The sequence below is a fragment of the Athene noctua genome, chromosome 1, assembly GCF_965140245.1.
Source record: "Athene noctua chromosome 1, bAthNoc1.hap1.1, whole genome shotgun sequence".
Classification (NCBI taxonomy): Eukaryota; Metazoa; Chordata; class Aves; order Strigiformes; family Strigidae; genus Athene; species Athene noctua.
The window spans coordinates 176,426,640-176,447,507 of NC_134037.1; the positions used below are offsets into that span (position 1 = coordinate 176,426,640).

General features: G+C 37.3%; 1 protein-coding gene across 3 annotated transcripts in view; it reads right to left on the minus strand.

Moving 5' to 3' along the window:
- The window catches only part of POLA1 (DNA polymerase alpha 1, catalytic subunit), a 206,752-nt gene that overhangs the window by 122,254 nt on the left and 63,630 nt on the right, over positions 1 to 20,868 (minus strand). For all 3 annotated transcript variants that reach the window (XM_074929696.1, XM_074929714.1, XM_074929705.1), the window contains 5 exons: positions 9,825 to 9,857; positions 8,209 to 8,301; positions 4,555 to 4,760; positions 3,167 to 3,299; positions 1,463 to 1,594 (listed from right to left, as the gene is read on the minus strand). In XM_074929696.1, the coding sequence (XP_074785797.1) occupies positions 1,463 to 1,594; positions 3,167 to 3,299; positions 4,555 to 4,760; positions 8,209 to 8,301; positions 9,825 to 9,857 (597 nt within the window). The remainder of the gene's footprint in view (positions 1 to 1,462; positions 1,595 to 3,166; positions 3,300 to 4,554; positions 4,761 to 8,208; positions 8,302 to 9,824; positions 9,858 to 20,868) is intronic.

The window sequence follows — 20,868 nt, forward strand, 5'->3', positions numbered from 1 at the left end:
AGAGAAAATTCTTAAATATTCTGAAATACTGAAAGGAACACATGGTGACATCTCAAGCCAAGAGAGAAACACCACTCAGAGGTTAGAGTATATATTACATTCTTCTCCAACTTGAAAGAGGAAGAAAAGGAGAAAACAATTCAATTTGGGAAGGCAATAATTAAACTAAAAACAGTATTCATGGAGGAATTAAGTATCAACTCTAGGATGATAGTGTTCTTCTGGAAAACATAATTCATTCATGCAGTAGAATCATATTCCCAGTCCACAACTACACTAGGAAATTTTATTTTTAATGCGTTTCAAAAATCTTAGAGCAGAACTGAAACTAGGATTTTAGCAAGCATTCAGTAGTACAAGTAAATGTTAACGGGGATGGAGGGGGGTGTGGGGGGGGTGTGGTACCACAGCTTATTTTTCGCCAGATCTCCTTTTTAGCCTTTTTTACGGTAAAATAAAACTAATGCACTAACATATGACACCTTCATTTTTCAGTTAAGACGAGCTACTGGCTTCAATAGGGTCAGCAACCATGGACTCAAAACCCATCCCTATTAAAGACAGACTGCAAGCCATTGGTCCCTCCTACTCCTTTCAGACAACTTAGTATTCAGAACAAAATTAATTTAGGACTATTCAGCTCATCCAGCTGCTTTGCAAAAATAATTACAATGCAATTCCTTCAGCTCCCTTCTTTCAACAAGTACATTCTTCTCTTGTATTGTGCCATTTCTCAGCCATACCCATGGCCCAGCTCTTCTAAGTCTTAGCAGCTTTGTCACACCAGGCTAAGAACTCTCAATTAAATACAGTATCTTTTAGTTTTTAATGATGAAGGAGCTGAAATAGTGGTCCACTGTATAAGTCACACTGCAAGTCCATCAGTTTGGCATAAAAGACCCCTTGGTCCATCTAATCCAACATACACTTTTTTTTAACAGCAAATCCGAAGTGGAGTACATATTCATGAGATAATGATAAGCATTTATATGAGAAACACCTGAAAACAGAAAGTTTCTCAAATTCCCCAGTCTATCCAACAGACGTACTGCCAGATCCAATGACTGCGAATTGAAAAGACACAGGTTGAAATTGAAAATAACAATGACACTATCCACCACCACCAATCAGCTTTACAAGAATGACAGGTTCTTCACCACCAGAATTTCCTTCTTCACAAAGACTGGGTATTTTCCTTAACAATAAGTTCTAGTTCCAAACAAATTAATTCAGGGAAATTTTATCAGCCACTACATGGAAACAGTCAGATGAACAGAGCTGATCACAATGGTTCTTTCTGGCTCTATAAAACTAACTTTAGTACAGAAAAATGAGTATTTTAAACTATAACATTATCTCACTACAAAGAAATGCCAAAACATTTTTTTTCCAGGAGTTGAGTTGGTTTTCTTTGCTGTCTCTCAAAACAACACCTAATATTTAGCTGTAAAGATATTTTTACCTGACAAATGATATATGACACTGTGTCTCCTGCCTTCACCTTTCGGCCTCCTTGAGAGTTTATCCACATGGCAACATGCACATGTGGCAAGTTTTTTTTGTCAGGATAATCCTGGGGATCTTTTGTCAATGCCTAAGAGATCAAAGGAGGAACAGAAACATAACTATGAGAAAAGTATTTTACTTCAGTGATGGACAACTCAGAACTTTAAAAGACAAGACTACATAGTAGCTACATTCACCCATCTACTAATTCACAAGTACATTTGCAACATGAAAAAGTTAAGATGAAAAAAATTGTAATAAAGGTATTTTCCAGACATTAACGTCTAGGAACCAGTCCTTCATATTTTAAAAATGTTATTATTAATAAAATGAGAGGACGCTTTTACAATAACTATCTGAAAAATGCATTACATTAAAAGCACAACAGTTCAAAACAGTTACAGATACAATGCAATTGTTTTAATCTAAATTGAAGATGAAAACATTATACAAAATACAGAAATACAGCCAGAGATTACCCTCTTACCCCTGCACCAGTTCAGATTGTAAAATAAATCTCAATATCAAGTAATTAAGTGTATTTAACAAGCTCACTAGCAAGAGGATACAACTGGATTTAAATGTTTCCATGTATCTCATACTACTGAGATTCCAAAATGAGTTTTTCCTTCACATAAAATAAAATGCTACATTTAAATATTTGCCATCATATCAATTCTTAGAAATAACTAATACATTTGACTTAAGAGTGAAATACATTATTTATTTTTTTCCAAAGTAGTAAAACAGGGGAGCATTCAGCATTTGAAGTGAAAATTATTCTATATGTATCTTTTACTGGGATACTAAGTACTCTTAGAATATTTGCATCAGAACAGTCTTTTTTTTTTTTAACCATAAAAATCACTGATTTCTCTAACACTCATATGAAACCCGAACACATTTCTTAACTGATTAACACAGTCTTACAGTGCAGACAGATGTCCGGCTGGCAAAAGAAATAGACTTTGGGGGGAGCAAATTTGGTAAATCTCTTCTATTAGAAGCATGAGAGGAGCATGTAATATCCAATTCATTAGTGAAACACCCCACTAGCAATGGAGGGGGAGGCCTTTGAAGTTAAAAAACGGGTTTCATTGAGGATTCATAGAAATACACCAAAACCACAATGCTGTTTGCTAAAACTCCGTAAAACAGTATTTTACTTCTTGCTGCAGGAAAGTCTGGAATGCAATCTCAAAATGACTGTTAGTTTTCTTCTATGGAGCTTTGAAAAGAAATAAAATAACAATAGTATGCTTTATATGTGTTTTCTAGAAAACAGAACATTTGATTCTTTTCCATTGCATTCTTCAGTTTATGTATTTTAAACCTGAAACATAAAATAAGAATTTAGGAGAAACTTCTGAAAGCATGCACTATCATGTCATTCTCAAAGTGCATAATCAGTGAAGAAGACAGCAGGATGGGACAAGGGACAAAGTTATTATTTTGAAGAAGGGAGACTGGACTCCAGCCCCACAAGGTACTTTTTCTCATACTGAGGATCTTTGAAATATGTTCCATGTTATTCAACCTCTACTAAAACTCCTGATATTTCAGAGTTATCATAAGGATTAAAAAGATTTTTATCAGCCATAAAAATATTCAGGAACAGTAAAGTTTTTCTGAAACAGAAAAAAGCTGAGACATCATTTACCTTGTTTATTTCAAACTGATTTACTGGGATCTGGCCACTGATCACATTTTCTCCAATTTCTATAAGCCGCCTTTGAATATTTTCCACAATTATGTCTCGGGGCTGATCAGAAAGAATCTGACCAATTATATAGCTGTAAAAACCAGAAATGAAGAAAAGCTTAAGACGCACAAAGCAAAACCATTACAGTAAACACAATCCTCTCTTCCCCTGGGTTACCTCTGAAAATTAAAGAGCCTGAGGATGAAGCCTGATGCAAAATTTACAGAAATTTCCCAGGATATTTCATGTTGTGTTTTATTTATTTACTTATTTTACTAAAAGCAAATTATTGTGAATAGTTCTAATGTTAAACAGTGATTTGAAATTGTTGAGTGCAACTGGTTTCTATTTTCTGATCCCATTTCATTTTGCCATTTATTATTCCATAGCAGGTATCTCAAGATGGGGGAGAAGAGAACATATCAAGTAAGCAAAGTCTTGCCTATTTCTGTAAAATGTGGTTGGAAGATCTGCCAGCTGCAGAAGAGTTAGTCACTAAAGAACACTCTCAAACATTTGTATAGCTTTAATTACTAATACATTCCTAACTTGGAAAAATTTGCTTCTATTATGATGCATCTTTTCTTAGAAAATGCAAGTCTTAAGAACAGTAAGCAAGTGTGGGGTGTATTTTTACAGATGTAAAAGAGTATTCATTTTTTGATACACTTGGACCACAATTTAGTTAAGTTTTCAAGAGGCAGTACACAATGTAAGTTGAGTCAGTCCCCAGATGACCACCTCTACACCCACTCCAATTTTCTTTCTACAGTGCTAAATGTTACTGAAATTAAGTATAAAAATGCCCTGTGCGATATCAATTAATAGATCATCAGTCCAGTATCCACTGTAATGAAGTATCAGAAGAGTCTCATTCGAAAAATGGAATAGAAACAGTATTGGTGAAGCGATCATCTCCTCAAGATGCACCCAGTGCACTTCCAGCTTTATTAGCGGACCACCAGCTTATTTAGCCAACTTTGAAAAGAAATCTGACCCAAAACCTGTGACTCCGAATGCTGAAAGCACCTACCATTTTCGTAAGATTTCAGCTGTGGTTTAATAAACTGCATTTACAAAACTGTGACAACACAAATGCACAGCTTCCACAGAAGATGTAAAACAGATATTGAAATAAGAGACAAATGGACTTACACAAGTGTAATCTGTCACCAATGCCAAAAAGTAATGTTTACCACCTCCTACAAAAATTAGTTAAGATGCTCTAACACTGATGTTAGTTATCAATTTGTACTGTTTAGGAAACAGCCATGAGACATCAAATGTTTATGAAGCATATGCTGTATAAAACAGAGCAAAGTGAACAATGCCACAAAGAAACTCACTTTCCAGTCTCTTTTGCAAGATCACACCAGTCTCTTCGGACTATATCCAATCCTTTCAGTTCTTGCTTAGTTATGTATTTCCCATCTCCTGTTGGTTCCACAGTCAGAGCAGCATATTTCTTCTTCTTTAACAGCAGCAAGGACTTAAAGACTCCATCAATATCGATTTCCAACAATTTATAGAGCTTGTTCACTTCACTTTTGATCTGTAAATGCACCAACATTAAAACCAAATGTGACACCTTAATAATTATGAACAAATTTAACTTCCATCTAGAAGTGTATCGTTCTTAAGTTTTAAAGCAAGTAACATTACACATTGTGTGTTTGCATACACATTTTAAAGACTCATTAGATATCCTCAATCTTTAAATTAAGTACACAATAGTAACTACAAACTACTATTAAAAATAAGGTTCACCTATTGGCTTCTCCAGGATTTACAGCTTGGTACATCTAACTCCCTAACAAAATCAAGCAGGGCAGAGAAGCATGGGACTGAATGTGACCTTGCAGATAACTGACTCCAGCTGCCTTACTAGCGCAGCTACTTTATCTAGCCTCTCACATAAATTAAGGAAACAAGGGATTTCAGATCCACTTAATAGGTGAAGAAAAGAAAGAGATGGTCACTTAGACAGAATATGGAAACTGTTTTATAAAAAAGCTGCCTTGCAAAGGTGCTTGTTTTTTAATTCCCCTGCTCCAACCAGGGAGAGGAGGGAGAACTATGACTGCAGATCAGAGCTCTCTGTGTGCACATTCAGCAAAAACATGCACAAATGGGCAAGTGTTTATTTATACCCTTCCCCACAAGATGCCTGTTTTTTCTATAGCCTGATATCTTTGAGAGGAAAAGGTGGCATTTTTCTACACAGAGGCTATGTCTTATCCACATACAAAAGCTTGAAATTGCACTTGATATGTTGTCTTAATATAGTATCAAATATCAAGTGGCTCCACATATCTTACCTCTATTCTAAGAGGATAGAAGTGCAACAGCTCAAAACAGCAGGTACCTTCAACAACAAACTTCGGTTAGAGTACAGATTCACCCACCTACTGTCTCGGCTAAAAGTTCCCACTTGCCTTTTAGGTTTTTTATATATTTTTAATTTAATTTCTTCAATAGAGTATCTGTATATCACTCCTCAGATGTTCTGCTCTTCATTTTCTTTCCTCTACAACTTTCTTTCCTCACTTGATTTTCAGTATCTCCCTACTCACTCTTACTCCTCCATTATTTCCAGTTGTCTTGTCAGAGACCACCAACTATGAACTATCCTTGTCTCATGACTCGCTGAAGTTCTATATAAATTAAAGTTCTTTTGCTATCTGATGCATACCTTCACTAAGACAGGAACAGTACTTTCAGCATAAAATCTTATTGGTTTGGGCTTTGGGCCCTCATTACCAGTTTTAACCAAAACTTTCCTTATAAATTTCCATATATATGTGTATATTTACTCTCTCACTTAGTTCTCCATTCCTCCTATTGCAGAAACTATCATCACTTTTAATAATCTAGGACTATCCTTAGAGTTTTATATTCCTTGTATATTTATAAGTTATGAAAGACATCATGAGGCAAAGCCATTTTGCCAAGAGGTTTGTTAAAGCAAACCAAACAATTCCTCTGAACATTTTTCTGCTTTTTTAAAAGTATTTCAATAATTTTTTCATTATACTAACCAAGCAAAAAGACCCAGCAACAGTGCAGTAATGAATGTACCCGCAAATGTGATTCACAAGAATGCACAGAAAATTAGAAACATGTAAAATTCTGCTGAGTAATGACTAAAAGGGGCATGGATATAAATAATTGGGGGTTAAAGGTAGAAGTGAACACAACCAGAAACCTGTGAGACACGGCATTAGATAGGAAAACTCAGAAAGAATTGAGAAAATTTTCTCCAATAGAAAAACCAAATAAATTCACACTTTACATCAGAACAGGGATACATATGCTAACTGCTCTCACAGTAATTCTTTGCATTAAACCTGTGTGCCTTCCACACAGTCTACATTAAAGCTGAAGTATCATGAACGCAATGGAAATATCCCTCATCTCTGAGCATGAAATTTTGGAAAAGAAATTATTATGCAATAGAACAGTGACACTCCTTAAAGTGTTCTGCATCAACAGATACAATTCTCTATCCTGAAATTTTTTTATATGAATAATGCAAATGAGGAAAACCTAAATGATAGAAGTGTTTGCAAAACAAGTCACTATCACTTTCTTGAGGAATAAACAAACAAAAAAGAAACATGTGAAACAAGAAACACAAAAATCACTTTTTTATGCCACAAAGAATATTGAGAGAAACAACCTTCTCAATTGTGATGCTTGGTTTCAGTGTGTGCTTATTTACAGACATAAGTTTATTAAATTTTAAGATCAAGTACATAATATGAAAACTAATCAAAACATGTCTTTTTTTAAAAAAACCAAAAAACTGATACAGGATACAGAAGTACACGGGATAAAAAAGCCAAGGATTTGACTATTAAAAAAGAATCATTAAGCAGGTAACAAGTTCAAAAGCTTACCTATTCACTTAGTAAACCTGAATCAAAGTCAAAAGTATTTAACCTATGATGATGATCCTGTCAGACTTTATAAAAATTATTATTTAACTGTTCCTCTCTAACATTTAGCTAGTAAATGTAAGTACAGGGACAAAAAACAAACCAAAATGAAACCACACACACACAGCTAGAGTAAGATTAAACTTTATTATACACTACTGTATAAACACTTGATATAGTCTTGTATGCAGCAAACAAAAAAGAGATAGCTTTCTTCTATGCCATCAGCCTCCCTGCTACTCAGTTATGACATCAAGATATTATTCCTTTCTCCATACTCCTGAGATGCATCTACTTCTCAAAGTACCAACTTAGCAAGAAGGCAGAACTATTCAAAAAAAAAAAAAAACCCAAACCACTCTTGCCTTAAAATTACATTACTTCTTTTTTAATATGATACTGAAAAAACCCTCTGCATTTTCTTTGCTTTTTTAGAGCATCCATAGCTCTCATTTTCATCAGTTTCTTCCATTTTTAAAACACAACTTCTCTTATCTCTTTAAAATATTCTGAAGCATTTCTCACTTACACAACTTCAGAGAGCCATAAAACTTCCACATCACCAACTGTCAACTGATAATCAGATCTAGTATACCTTGGAAATTAGTATTTGAATTTACTATGGGAAATCTGATGGCACATAGAATGTAATACGTACTACATAACTAAACTGAAAGACATCTTTCATGTCAAAACAAAAATCATTAAAATCAAAACTGTGTTCACATTGTAACTGGAACTAATGTGGAGAAACTGCACCTTACATTTCAGCTTACCATGTATTCATATAGTCTCCTGGTAATTTAGGATTAGTAAAAAAGGTCATTATACAGTGAAATGTTTCATTTAATTTAATCACTTTTAAAAATGCAGAGTAGCTATACCTGAAGATGAGGCACACTGAGCTTTTACTACTCCATAGCTTCCATACACTGTCAAGTTCTTCTTCCTTGTGGCCTATTCTCTGCTTATGCCATAGAGTCCTCTCTTAATACCATCTGCTCCACTCAGTGTTACAACACAGACATGTAGGAAAGCTTCAAAAGGAAAAAAATTCCTTACCTTGTTTCCCAGCTTGAAGACCTCATCCAAATTGGTGCTATTAGTGTTTATCATAATGGAATCTGTGTCTCCATAAATCACTTCAAGGTTCATCTAAATGAAACAAAATGCTTTGAAAAACGAAGCAGAACCACTCCATCTTTTACAAATCCCACCTGATTTTCAAGATTCAGAAATATCATTATCTGTATATTATCCCTTAAATATTAAAAAGCAGAAAAATGCTAAGTAAGTTTTTACTGAGAAGTCTGTATATTTCATTAAGGCACATTTATAGAGAATAATGAAGCTTAAACCAATGATATATTTTTTTAAAAAATCACTGTTCAGTTGTGTACATAAGTAGTTAAAATTTTACTAAGTGAATGCTTGAAAAATGAGTGAACAATTCTAATCTTGAGAAACAGCAGGAACACTAATATTAGAGAAATAGCTTTGGACTGCTAGGACACAAGAAAATCACTTAAGACTCAAAGATCAGTGGACAAATTCAGACAATTCAGATAAGGCGTTTAGGCAATGTGCTTGAAAGATCCCACCACAGTAAGGTATCCTAACCCATTTGTAGCCATCACAATACTATTGCAAAAAAAGTCCTTCTGGATTTAAAAAAAAAAAAAAAGTAGATACTATATTTCAAGCAAATCTAGTGAAAGTATTGGCTAGTAGATACAGTAACTGAGAATACCACAGTACTGTCCAGATTAGGCTGCTGTTTTTCAGATGGCTTTGTATTTCCATCTTCCTACTCCTGTCTTTTTTCTTCTGCTGCAATCTGTTTACCTGTGTTATTCCTCCCCTTGGCAGCAGATCTTTCAGGGAACAAGGCACTCCTTTCAGATAGGATCTAGCTACTATGACCCACAAGTTTGGTATCCCCAGGTTGAACTACTGAACAACTATACCTGGAGATGAACACAAACACCTACTTGATTCCTTCTGTCTGACTGACACTCTGCCCTTCATATCATCTCTCATTCTGATCCTTGTAACAGTTCAAATGCCCTGGTTGGAAAAGATTGTCTTCAAACACCAGCCATAATACTCTAGGATAATGGAGTAAACTCTAGACAAATCGAGGCACATAAAAAAGTCTGAGGTGTGTATGAAAGGCATGGCAAGGAAAAAAGTGAAAAGAAAAATCATCAACACTAATAAATGTCACCAAAAAAATGGGCAGATGCATTCAATTACGTAATACTAACTTGAAAAAATGAAAACCTGATGTCTTCAGTGATGTAAAAACTGCAGCATGGCTATGTCCATGTTAAACTCCATAGTCAAAAAACCACCCTGTGACAGAGTTTAATGGTTGCCAAAATATAAACCATAATAAACACTAGAACACATGGTGTAACAGGTCTATGAGTAAACTCTAATTAGCACTGTTGCTAATTTGCTTGAAACAGTCACACATAGGCTTCAAGCAGGGGCCAGATCATATCTGTGGTAGGAAAAGAAAAAAGCTGTAATCCATTAGGAAGGATTACATTTGTAAACCAGGCATCCTAAGAAGTGATTTCAGGTCTGTTTGGGTTACAGTTCTCCTAGAATAAAAAAATTTCACCAGGTGTGCTCTTTAAGGGTGGTTGTTTAATGAAAATGCTCAGCATTACCTTTTGCACCATCTCCTTAGTATGCATCAAAATCTGAAATAAAAAAATCACCAAAGATTAGCGTATGATATAATTACAAGCTAACACATGCAAACATATCCATTAGGTTGCTAACTCCAAATGCTCTCACCTTTCAAAACAAAGCAAACCACCTCTCTCCTGGCAACACACAGTCACCTCAATACTTCTATTACATGAGTAAATTCTCATCTGACCTTGTATTAATGCTATTATTAACTCCCCTAAAACAAGATTAAAACAAATCTCAAAATTGCATGTGCACACACACATTCTACATTAGGAAAAAAAGAACACTGAATCAAATGCTCAAATAAAACCTAATCAGGAAAAGCCAGAATTAATCCTCTTTCAGTAATTTAAGTCAGTGTCTCCTTCATAACCATCATCTTATCTCTTGATGTCATTGAATTTTTCCCCCAAAAATTCTGTCATCTTCACTACAGCCTTGATAGTGCTCACTTCAACAAGAACCTAGTCAAAAGGTTGATTATCCTCGTAATGATCTCAAAAGGGGTCATCAAAAAGCAAACTCCTTAGAGAAACCAAAGCTGGGACAAGGAGCTAGGATAGAGATTAGATACAGATGTTGAATCAACAGGCAAATCCATGTGTAACCAGGTTTGTTCCTCAGCCAAGAGTGCATCCCCAAGTTCCCCAAATGCTCTCAATAGCTATTCTCTGAACTTTAGGAATAGCTACAGAGACCTCACATGAGTAGGCTCCTGCCTCTGTCTCTAATACTGGTCAGCATGGTGAAGAGGGGTGGAAGACAGTATCATCGGAAGTCACAGAAACAGCTGTAGTGCAGAAAAAACAAAGTAAAACTAGCTTGATGAACAAAATGTGTCGCTGCTACAGCAGAAAGGGCTTGGTGAAGTTTGCACAGCTGCATAAGAACCAACACCTGGCCCACTCCTTCAGTCACCTGGCCATGTTTCCACTGTATTCCCCCTTTCCTTTATTGACAGCATCCTGATGCTCCGGCACACAGCTCCAGATTCCACCCGCTTAATCCCAGTTCCCTGGTTTCAGTCCTTTCCACCCCAGCTCAGCATAAACCTCAGTTCTTTTTCAGCTGGCCCTGCTACTTGTATGTATTTATACTTTTAATTTTCTTCAAGAGGATTAATTTGAACCGCTTGTTGCAGCAATGATAGGTCAGTCTATTAGGTGAATCCAAACAGTTTGGTACTCTAAAGGTAACACACTATTTTAACAGGTAATACTAAATTTAATAATCGAGTTTAAGTTCTGTTATTTTTCATACATTAAATTGCAATACTTCTTGGCCATATTTGCCAAAAAGGCAGAATTATGACTTGTAGTCAAGAAGTCTGCAGCAGGGAGCTGAGCAGTAGAAATTAGCAGGGATGAGGAAAGAAAAAGGGCAAACAGGGAAGAGCTGTCCATGCTCAGTGGGAATAAGACCATCTTCAGGGAAATCTCATTACTTTCATAAGGCCAAGGAGCCTAAACTGAATCCAAGAGTCTTCGCTATCACAATATTGACTACTGCTATTGCAGCAAGCAGTTTTTAAAGGTGAAATATCCACCTCTACATAACAGTACACAAACAGGATGACAACACTATCATTCCTTCAACATTAACAGCAAGTTTCTTCAGTATTTCTGAACATTTAAATAACCACAGTGATGAATACTAAAGTATGATGCTCCACTATGCTTTTTTCAGTTTATTTTAAATTATGCACCACAGAATTACACACTGAAAGCTACATTCCCAGACATTCTTAGTTTTGCAGTGCTTGACTTTGCAAACTTAATATTCTGTTTCAACAGTTTGTGTTTGGACATATTTTCTAGCCACTTCCATTTCAAAGCGAAAGCACTGCACCTAAGGATAGACTCACTCTCCCAAAGACACAAACTAAGCAAACATAACATACCATTCCCTTCAAAGCACTTGAAGAAAGGTTACGTTCCAAACCATGATGTAACTTTGACACAGATGACTCACAATGAATGTACTTATCAGGGTTATTCCTCAAGTACATATGGATACCTATGGATTTATACTCTCTGGGTCAAGTTCAAAACATCCAGCTGGTTTTAAGGACCATACACTGATGCTGTAAACTACATACTTGGAGAATGTGATGCCTGAACTCTGATGAAGTCCCAAACTGCAAAAAACACAGCTGGCCTCAATCTTCTATGTAGACAAAGAAGAAAAGGAAAATGGTGAGTCTAACTGCAGATTCACTCTAGGCTGTATGTGCTCAGACACACCCAATTCCATTTTAATCAAAAGCTTAAAAAAAGATATTCCACTCCTATCCATCTCCTAATGAGTGATTCAGATGGGACTGCTCCACCACCTATCCATGGAGTTTTGAATTTATTCTAAAGACACACATCACTGGTACATGACATCAAATTTATTATGCAGTAATCAGAACTCCACCTTATTCACCACCCCATCCCCCCTTTCTCTCTTATTAGCCAACTCCTACTGAGAAAGGTTATGCCTTTGCCTTAGTACTCCAAAAGCAAACAGTAGTCCCTGAAACAAAATTTAAAATTGGACAGAAAAATTAAGAGTTTACATGTAAAAGAAAAGAAGGTCTACTATTTTTTCCCTTGATAATCTCTGGTATTTTCTATTTCATTCCCTGAAATAACACTACCTAGAAATAGTTTAAAACATAACTTTTTTTAAAAAAATAGGATTACCTCCTACTAAAAAAATTGTTTGGCCACGTAAAGACCATTTCTCAGTTGTCTCCGAGGATGGCAGTGGATGCAGGTAATAACAAGCGGGTCACAGACAAGTTAGCTTCATCAAGTGACTGGCATGTGCTAGTGCTACCCATTCTGACAGGAGATCACTTGTAAGTGCCAACAGCTACAAAACAGAAGGTTATAAAGGCTTGCTAAATTCATTAATAAGGCAGTCGGTAGTTATCTGATTTCACAGCAACACCTGCATATTTATCTTCTCATTACCAATTGGATGATGGAATTTTTTTCAAGCACATTTCAAAAATCTGCCAACTTCAAGTGTAGAAAAAAAAATAAACTTTGTAGTTAATTTTTCCCTTAACAAAGTACAGCTGTTGAGAATAATTGTTCAAGATCTTACCCTGTAATGTCAACTGCAGCAGAACAAAGAGTATTTAATTAGCAAATCTATCCAGTAATTCAACACCTATTATATAAAATGCCTTCGTGATTTTATTCAGGATAATTTGCTAAGAGGGTTATTACTGACATTCAGATGAAATTTAAAATTCCTACGCAAGTCGAGTCATAATAGCAGTAATGATCCCCCCAATCAGGAGATACTGTGTCACACAAGGTTCTTTTGCAATGCAGCAGCCGATTTCCTGACTTCTTAATTCCTGGGCTCAGCTCAGTGAGAGCCCTTCATGCCAATATTTCAGTCAGCAATACATCCTTAATGGGACTCTATTAAAATACCTAGAATAAAAATGACTTTTTTCTCTTTTTTTTTGGTTAAAAAGAATGACAGCACTGCTATCATATCAATCATTAGCAGTTTCTAAGAAATGCACAGCAAAGGAAGGGAGGTTTATAGTGAGGCTGGGAAGACAGAAGAAAGAAGGAAGAGAATAGGAAAATTGTTACTCGGTAGTTTCCTTTTGCAAATAATACTGCACTGCTCATGAGAGCTGGATTGTCTCCTATTGCAGGCAATCTAAGTAGGAAGAATTAATTGCCTGGCAACCCATCTGTACAGCCGTGCCCCCTCCCCCCCAGCAAATATATACTTCTAAAAACCTGTGAACTTCTCAGCACAGTGAACAGCTGTGAAATTCTATTTTAACTTTTTTCTTGTAAAAGCAAGACTAGCAACACACATTCTCCCACCCATGAACTGCAAGTCAATATAAACTGAAAGATTGTAATTGCAGACAAGCAATCATCAAACTGCAAAATTCTCTGTCCTAATTCTACTCCAACTCACTAATTACTTAATTAAATGAGGACGTGATTTAAGAAATGGAATGATTAAAAATAAATAAATATACAAAGAACAGCTTTACTATTATCCATTACATCAAATATTTTTAAAGATTCCTCATTTAAAAACCACCAAAGAGTACCTTCCAATGAAAGGATGCTTATGTGAAAAGAAGCTAAGATACTCAAGTTAAAAACCAATGGGACAGGGCACAAAACCAACACACTGATGCAAAGATTTCTCCTTAAGACACACAATTTTACTGTAGATTCCTGGGGCCACAAACATGAAGATACAGAAAGGGAGACTTAAGACCACACTAAAAGACTGACCAGAATGACTACAAAAATATTGCACCAAGACGCATACCAGGGGAAAAAAAAAAAACCAGCAACAAAAAAAAATCACTTATGCATTCACCTTCAACAAGGAGAAAAACTAACACTCTCAGGGCCTTGGCAAAAACTGTATTTTTGAAGACAATATGTTGTTACCTAGTGATCTTTTTTTCCACCTCAGCCATTTACTTGTGCAATTATATAGTTAGACAACAATTCTGTTACCAGTTTTAGTGATTCATATTATCTTGTCCTTCCCATGACACAGAGGAAAAAATGGGCAAGAAAAACTGTGTTCATATGTAACAACACTCACTAATCTACATGAGAAGTATTTCTGAAGATCTGTATTTCTGCAACCTATTCATTAGCTTTGCTAGTATTTTATGGTAAGTAGCCTCTAGCACTGATAAACCATGGCCACAGGATACTGCAAAAATATTTTATTAAGGAGGATTTTCCAAAAATATTTCTATCACTGGACAAAAAGGCACATATGCCATAGGCAAACGTGAAAGAAAAATGGAAGCCCTGTTTGCCACAAGGAAATGGACTTGATTTAGAAGTTTTAGTGACCAGATTCAAGTAGCTAATAAACTACTGTTTCAAAGAGCTTTTAGAGAGTATTTGCTGTACTTTGACAATACATTCACAGTTGCATTTCCCAAAAACGTGCACTCTCGAGAAATGTTAACAGCATCAGAAATAAACCCCACACTACCAAAATTTTCCCTTCTAGGTTTTTTCCCTAGAAACACTGAAATTAACTGTCCATACTCCACTCAGAGTTGACAGACATCAATATAACTTTAATGGTTGCTGTGTATAAAACCAGTATTGGATGGTGCACCAAACCCACAGGGAGAATGGTTCCAAGCACTGAAGTAGTGTACACAAGGATCCAGTGATACATGTTTACATGCCAATAAAAGGTAAGATCTTCGCCCTCACAAACAACAAAAAACACATTAAAAAAGGCAGTAGTAGATATGTGCTGAACACAACAAAAATCCTATGTACACCTTTGTCACATTTTGACAAGGAATGCAGAGATGACAACAAAACCACTGAAGATGATGATGTGAATCAAATTACAACTTGAAGACAATGTTCCCTTGGTGCCAGAAACAACTGTATTTTTAAAATCCTACAGTACCTCTATTTCAAGTATTTGTGGCAAGTTTTGCTGAAGAGATCGGGAAAACCAGAATTAATTCCTTACTAAATCATAAAATTGTTGGTTATTCTGCATAATATATTAAGAGCCATCCTATAGTAAAGCAAATTTTGCCTATTTTGGCATCAGGATGAAAGAAAAAACAATGAAACATACTCCTACTGCTTAGGACAAAAGTGGGGGGTGGGAGGCAAAAAAATCACCCAAAAACTTCTGTGTTGGAAATTAATTTAAAATTTTGGAACTGGAGAAACTGAGCGCTCAACAATAACTGAGTTCTGACCCCATTTTGTGTTCCCAGAAGCAGTAAGAATACAATGTCCAGGTGGATAATGTGCTGTGATAGACATTGCTATGGCATGGGCACCTCCTTAACCCTCTAGAGAAACCCAACACCAGAACTAGGGGCAGTCCCTAGAGAAGCACTAGAGCTCACAGCCCACCCACAGAATTATTTCCTTTCTGACCAACTCATTCAAAACTGAAAACCTAAAATGAATGAAGGAGCAGGGAAATTTTTTCTCTTTGACTCCATGAAAAAATAAGATTCACAACACCAAAAACCCCTTGAAGAACATGGTACTCAAACCAATTTCATCTCATTAAACTCTTAGGAATATTCTTTTAATTTCAAACCATTAAATAAATCTGTGCTTGATGAACATTTTATACTTAGCTGTAAAAGCAAAGGTAGCTTTTCTTAGTAAGAAAACCTTTTGTGCATTTCAAGTACATAGCAACTACATCAAAAGCTAACAGTATCACAAACCACAGGTAAAACCACTTTAATAAGCAAGAATATGACAAGTATCATTTACTATTTCCTAATAAATCCAAAACATGTTAAGTTATTCAATATTTAAATGCATACAGACAAGTATATCCTCCTCAGAAAGCAGCATTTGTTTCAGTGAAATGAACAAACATTTAGACAGGAAAGCTTTATTTTGCTTTTTTCCCAAGCTGAGTTGGTTTAACACATTCAGCAATAAAGAATCAGTCTTTCTGTATAAAAAATAAAATTGCAAGAACAGTAAGTAATTAAAATTAGTTACTTATAAACCACATTTCCTGTTTGGTGCAACAAGTTAGAATCCAGTCAAGGTTTAAATCAGACCAGAAATTTTTCTTCCAAATCACAGCAAAATCTATGCCCAAATAGGGAAGAATACCCATACCATCCTCCATATCAGGTTTAAATTGAACTACAGCTTTAGAAATTATCTGTCAAATATGTAACCATGTCTCAATCTTGAAATGATAGGAATGCGAGTACTGTCTCATCTCCCAGATAAGTTACGCCTGTAGCCATAGAACTAGAAGTCCTAGAGAAATTGGGGATGGGCTCTGAATCAGCAGTGAAGACAGTTTTTCAAAAAGATCAAGTATTTCTGTAAACCAGAAAAAGAAATAAAGCTGATACTTTAAAGACTGAATTATTTTTTTCAAGCAGTGCATAAACTCAGTGCACTATCCAAGATGATGACAAATTCCTTGTGATTCAAATCTCTCCCACCTGTTGGGTTTGGAGGTTTTTTTGAGTAAAAAGCAGAAAACAGGACCTACAACTCTGTAAGGCTCACCTCCCTTTTCTTCCAACTGTTGAAAAAACTTTAATCACAAAAAAGAAAAGTGTCTTGTAAGAAAGGCCTTTTAAGGCAACAAGGGAGCATGGAGTTTGCAGGAGGTGAATCTGGATTACTTTTCTAAGGTTCTCCTAGCCAGCACCTTTGAAGCAATAGCCACACCTTGTGTGCATGGAGAGAAGGCAAGGGCTGGGGGAAGACAAGCAAGTGCTAAAGAGAAAAGGGATGTAGAATACACTTGCTACCTGATGAGTATTCTTAAAAGAAAAAGGACTTCTACTGAAATACACAGTCTTTTTCTTGAGGAACCATAGACATTTTGCAAAAGGTATACTGAACGAGCAAGGCAACCTCTGTCTAGATACAGGTATATTCACTGAAAATGATCCTGACATTTTATAGGAGAGGACATGCTAATCTTGGTAATGAACAGACTGTGTGTGAAATGTTGTGTCCATTAAAAAAAAATAAAATAAAATCTTTGTAATTGGTCTGAACTGCTTTAAACTAAACTGTTCTTTCATCATGACTAAGTAGTTGTCTATCAAAGCAACATCTATTCAAATTCAGAAAAGTATTTTAGCCTCTAATTACCCTCCAAAGAAAGTTCTCTTACCTAATTTCTTAAACGTTATGCAAGATTTTCATAAGGCATATAATTTTGTTTCATTAAATTAAGATATATTTAGACAACATGACAGTTGTTTTTATAAAGTTAAACAATACTCATTCATCCTCCATGGCGGCACAGCTGGTGTCAGCAGCAGGGTTTTGGTTTTTATGTGCATGGATCTCACTTTGAGGACCAAGAATTGCTTGGACAAGGCAGGATCCCTCTGACTACATGGGCAAAACGATCCTAGCCAACAGGCGGCCCAGCCTCGTAAGGAGAGCTTTAAACCAGGACTGACGGGGACAGGACTGCATGTCCTTAAGACAGTTGCAAACCAGAATGGGAAGCAAAGGGTGGAGCATGACGTGAACAGGAAGGTCCTTGCAATCAACAACACAGGGCCAAAAGGGGCCCTCTTCGAGCATATAAGGGAGTGCCTACAGGACAGTGTTACAGAGAAAGCGCTAGGACTTTTTCAGGGCATCAACAGGACTGGATGACTCTCTGAAGGGCCTGTACACTTATGCACAAGGAATGGGGAAAGAAAAGGAGGAATTAGAAGTCTGCATTTACAGGCCTGTGACTTCAGTGGGATCATGGGAACATGGTGGAAAACACAACAATCACAGGAGGTCCCTAAGCACTGGAAGAAAGCAAATGTCAAAGCTGTCCTCAGAATGGGCAAGGAGACTCCAGGGGACTAGAGGCTGGTCAGCCTCGTCTCAAGCCCTGGGAAAAGGTGGTAGAGCAACTAATTGTGAAAACAACTGTTTTCCAGACACACAAAGCACAAGAAGGTGCTTGGGAGTGTTTGGTGCGGATTTACAAAGGGGAAATCGTGCTTCACTAAGCTGTTAACCTTCTGGAAAGAGATGAAGGGCTTGGTGCACAAGGGGAGAGCAGTAGCTGTTGTTTATCTTGACTTTAGCAAACAAACTGATGAAACATGGGCTAGGGAAGTGGCCACGGAGGTGGACTGAAAACCGGCTGCACTGCTGGGCTCTGAGGGTTGCGATCAGCAGCACAAAGTCCAGGCAAAGGCCAGTCCCTCGTGGCATACACCAGGGATTGACAGCGGGTGCAGTCCCGTTTAGTGTCTGTGTTAATGACTCGCACGATGGCGCAGAATGGACCTACCCTCAGCAAGTCTGCAGACCATACAAAACGGAGAGGAGCGGTTGGTGTCTCAGATGGGTGTGCGGCTGTTTAGAGGGACCTTGACAAACTGGAGACAACGTCTCAAGGCCTACAGGAATCTCCTCAAGTTCAACAAAGGGAAATAACAAGTCCTGCACTAGGAGAGGAATAACCCCGTGGACTCGGGGACTGGCCAGGTGGAAAGCAGCTTTGCAGAAAAAGACCTGGTCATGCTGGTAGACGTGAAGGAGGACAAGAGCCAACAAGGTACCCTTGCAGCAAAGGTGGCCACGGGCAGCCTGGGCTGCGTGAGGGGGAACACTGACAGCAGGTCTCAGGGAGGCCGTCCTTCCCCCTTTATGCAGCCCTGGTGAGACACTTGGGGAGCGCTGCCTTCAGCTGAGCTCCCTGCTGTGAGAAAGATGTGCACATGCTGGAGCAAGTCCAGCACTGGACCACAAAGATAATGACAGGGCCTGGAGCATCTGTCATGTGAGGGGAGGCGGACAGAGTGGGACTGCTCAGCTGAGAGAAGAGAAGGCTCAGGGGAGGAGCTTATCACTGTCTATATGGGCAGGAACAAAGATAACGATAGCAGACTCTCCTCACTGGTGCCCAGTGAAGGGACAAGAAGCAAAGGCGTAAATTAATTACAAAAAAATCCCTCAAAATATGAAGTCTTGCATTGTTTAAATACAATCAAATGCTTCTTTACTAGAAGGATTTGAGGTTACCTAGAGAGGCTGTGGCATCTCCATGCTTGGAAATATTCAGATCTCAACTGGTTATCATCCTGACCAGCCTGCTCTAGTTGAACAGGGAGGGTTGAACTTCATCTTGAGAGGTGCCTTCCAATCTCAGTTATTCTATGAAACTGTGGAACCTCAAAGACTGATCCTTACATACTACTTTACAATTAAGAGGAAATTGCTTAGATTGTGTTCTACATGTACATGCAATTTTGAGCCTCACATGGAGCAAAGTCTGACAGAAGACATGATGTCCTGATGGACAGAAACCCTGAGTGTCTCAGTACCACCTTTAAGTTAGGTCATCTCCCTACACTGAAGAAAAGGATCATTCTGAAAGCCTCCAAAATAATCTGCTCCAGATCTGATATGTTGTAAGACTCTGATTAAAGAAGGAGACATTCTTGTACATACAGCTTCCTAACTATACTGGGATGTTCAGGTTTCCACCGAGGTACTCAAATGCAAAAGATGAGAGATCAGTGTATACAAATGCCTAAAGGGTTCACAATTGCAATAAAACCCAAAGCATATGGTGAAAGCAAGTCCTTTCAGGATTATCGAAATTGGGGGGGGGGGGGGGGGGGGGGGGGAAGAGAGAATCTGCTGCAGGATGAATCTTGCTGCAAAGAGAAGTAACAGAGTAAGTTTTTCATCATGCAGGATCATATGCACAAAGTGCTGGAAACCAGGAAAACTGTTGCTGCAAGTAGAGAAACCTTAAGTCTTTGACATTATTGCCACCTTTCAGGGTTACAATAGAAAACTGAAATAAATTCAACAAAGATTATTCCAATTACAAAGAATGATGAAACCTGAATGAAACAAGCACTTCTAAGAAATGAAGATTTTTACCAAGGTATCTATGCAGGACTAAGTAACTACCAGTGCTCAAGTCTCAGAAACTCACAAACACGTTTGGTACTGACCAAATTAGTGAAAAAGTAGGAGCAGTGCAGGTACCATCTCCAATACATCCAAACACCAGCCACTGGTGGCTCCTTCAGACTAGTCCCTGTGGCAGTTCTTAACTGCCTTTTTAGGTGATATCAGGGGAAAAAAAAACAGTATCAACTCTACATGGGACACTTAACCTTGGCTGCTTCAGGCAGGACCTTGTGATTGCTCCAAGGATGTGAAAAGACAATGAGGAACATGCGTGGTTAATAGCATGAAGTCTCAGTCAAATTTCCTATTTGTCCAGTGTGACCTCTGTACAGCACTTGATGAAGCTGGCTTGGATACAGATGTAAAGAGCTCCTGAGGGTCTGTTAGAGTCAGACACAGTCTTGTTAGATTATCTCTTCAAAATGAGCTTCTTGAATTCTCTAGATATATCTGACAAAAAAATGAAGCTGGAGCTCCTCAGGACATAAATAAGCCCCAGAAAACAAAGTAAGCATTTACAAAGCATGTCAGAAATAAAACCTACTGGCCTAACGGATGATTATAAAATGTATGCTTAATTTCTGCCAGC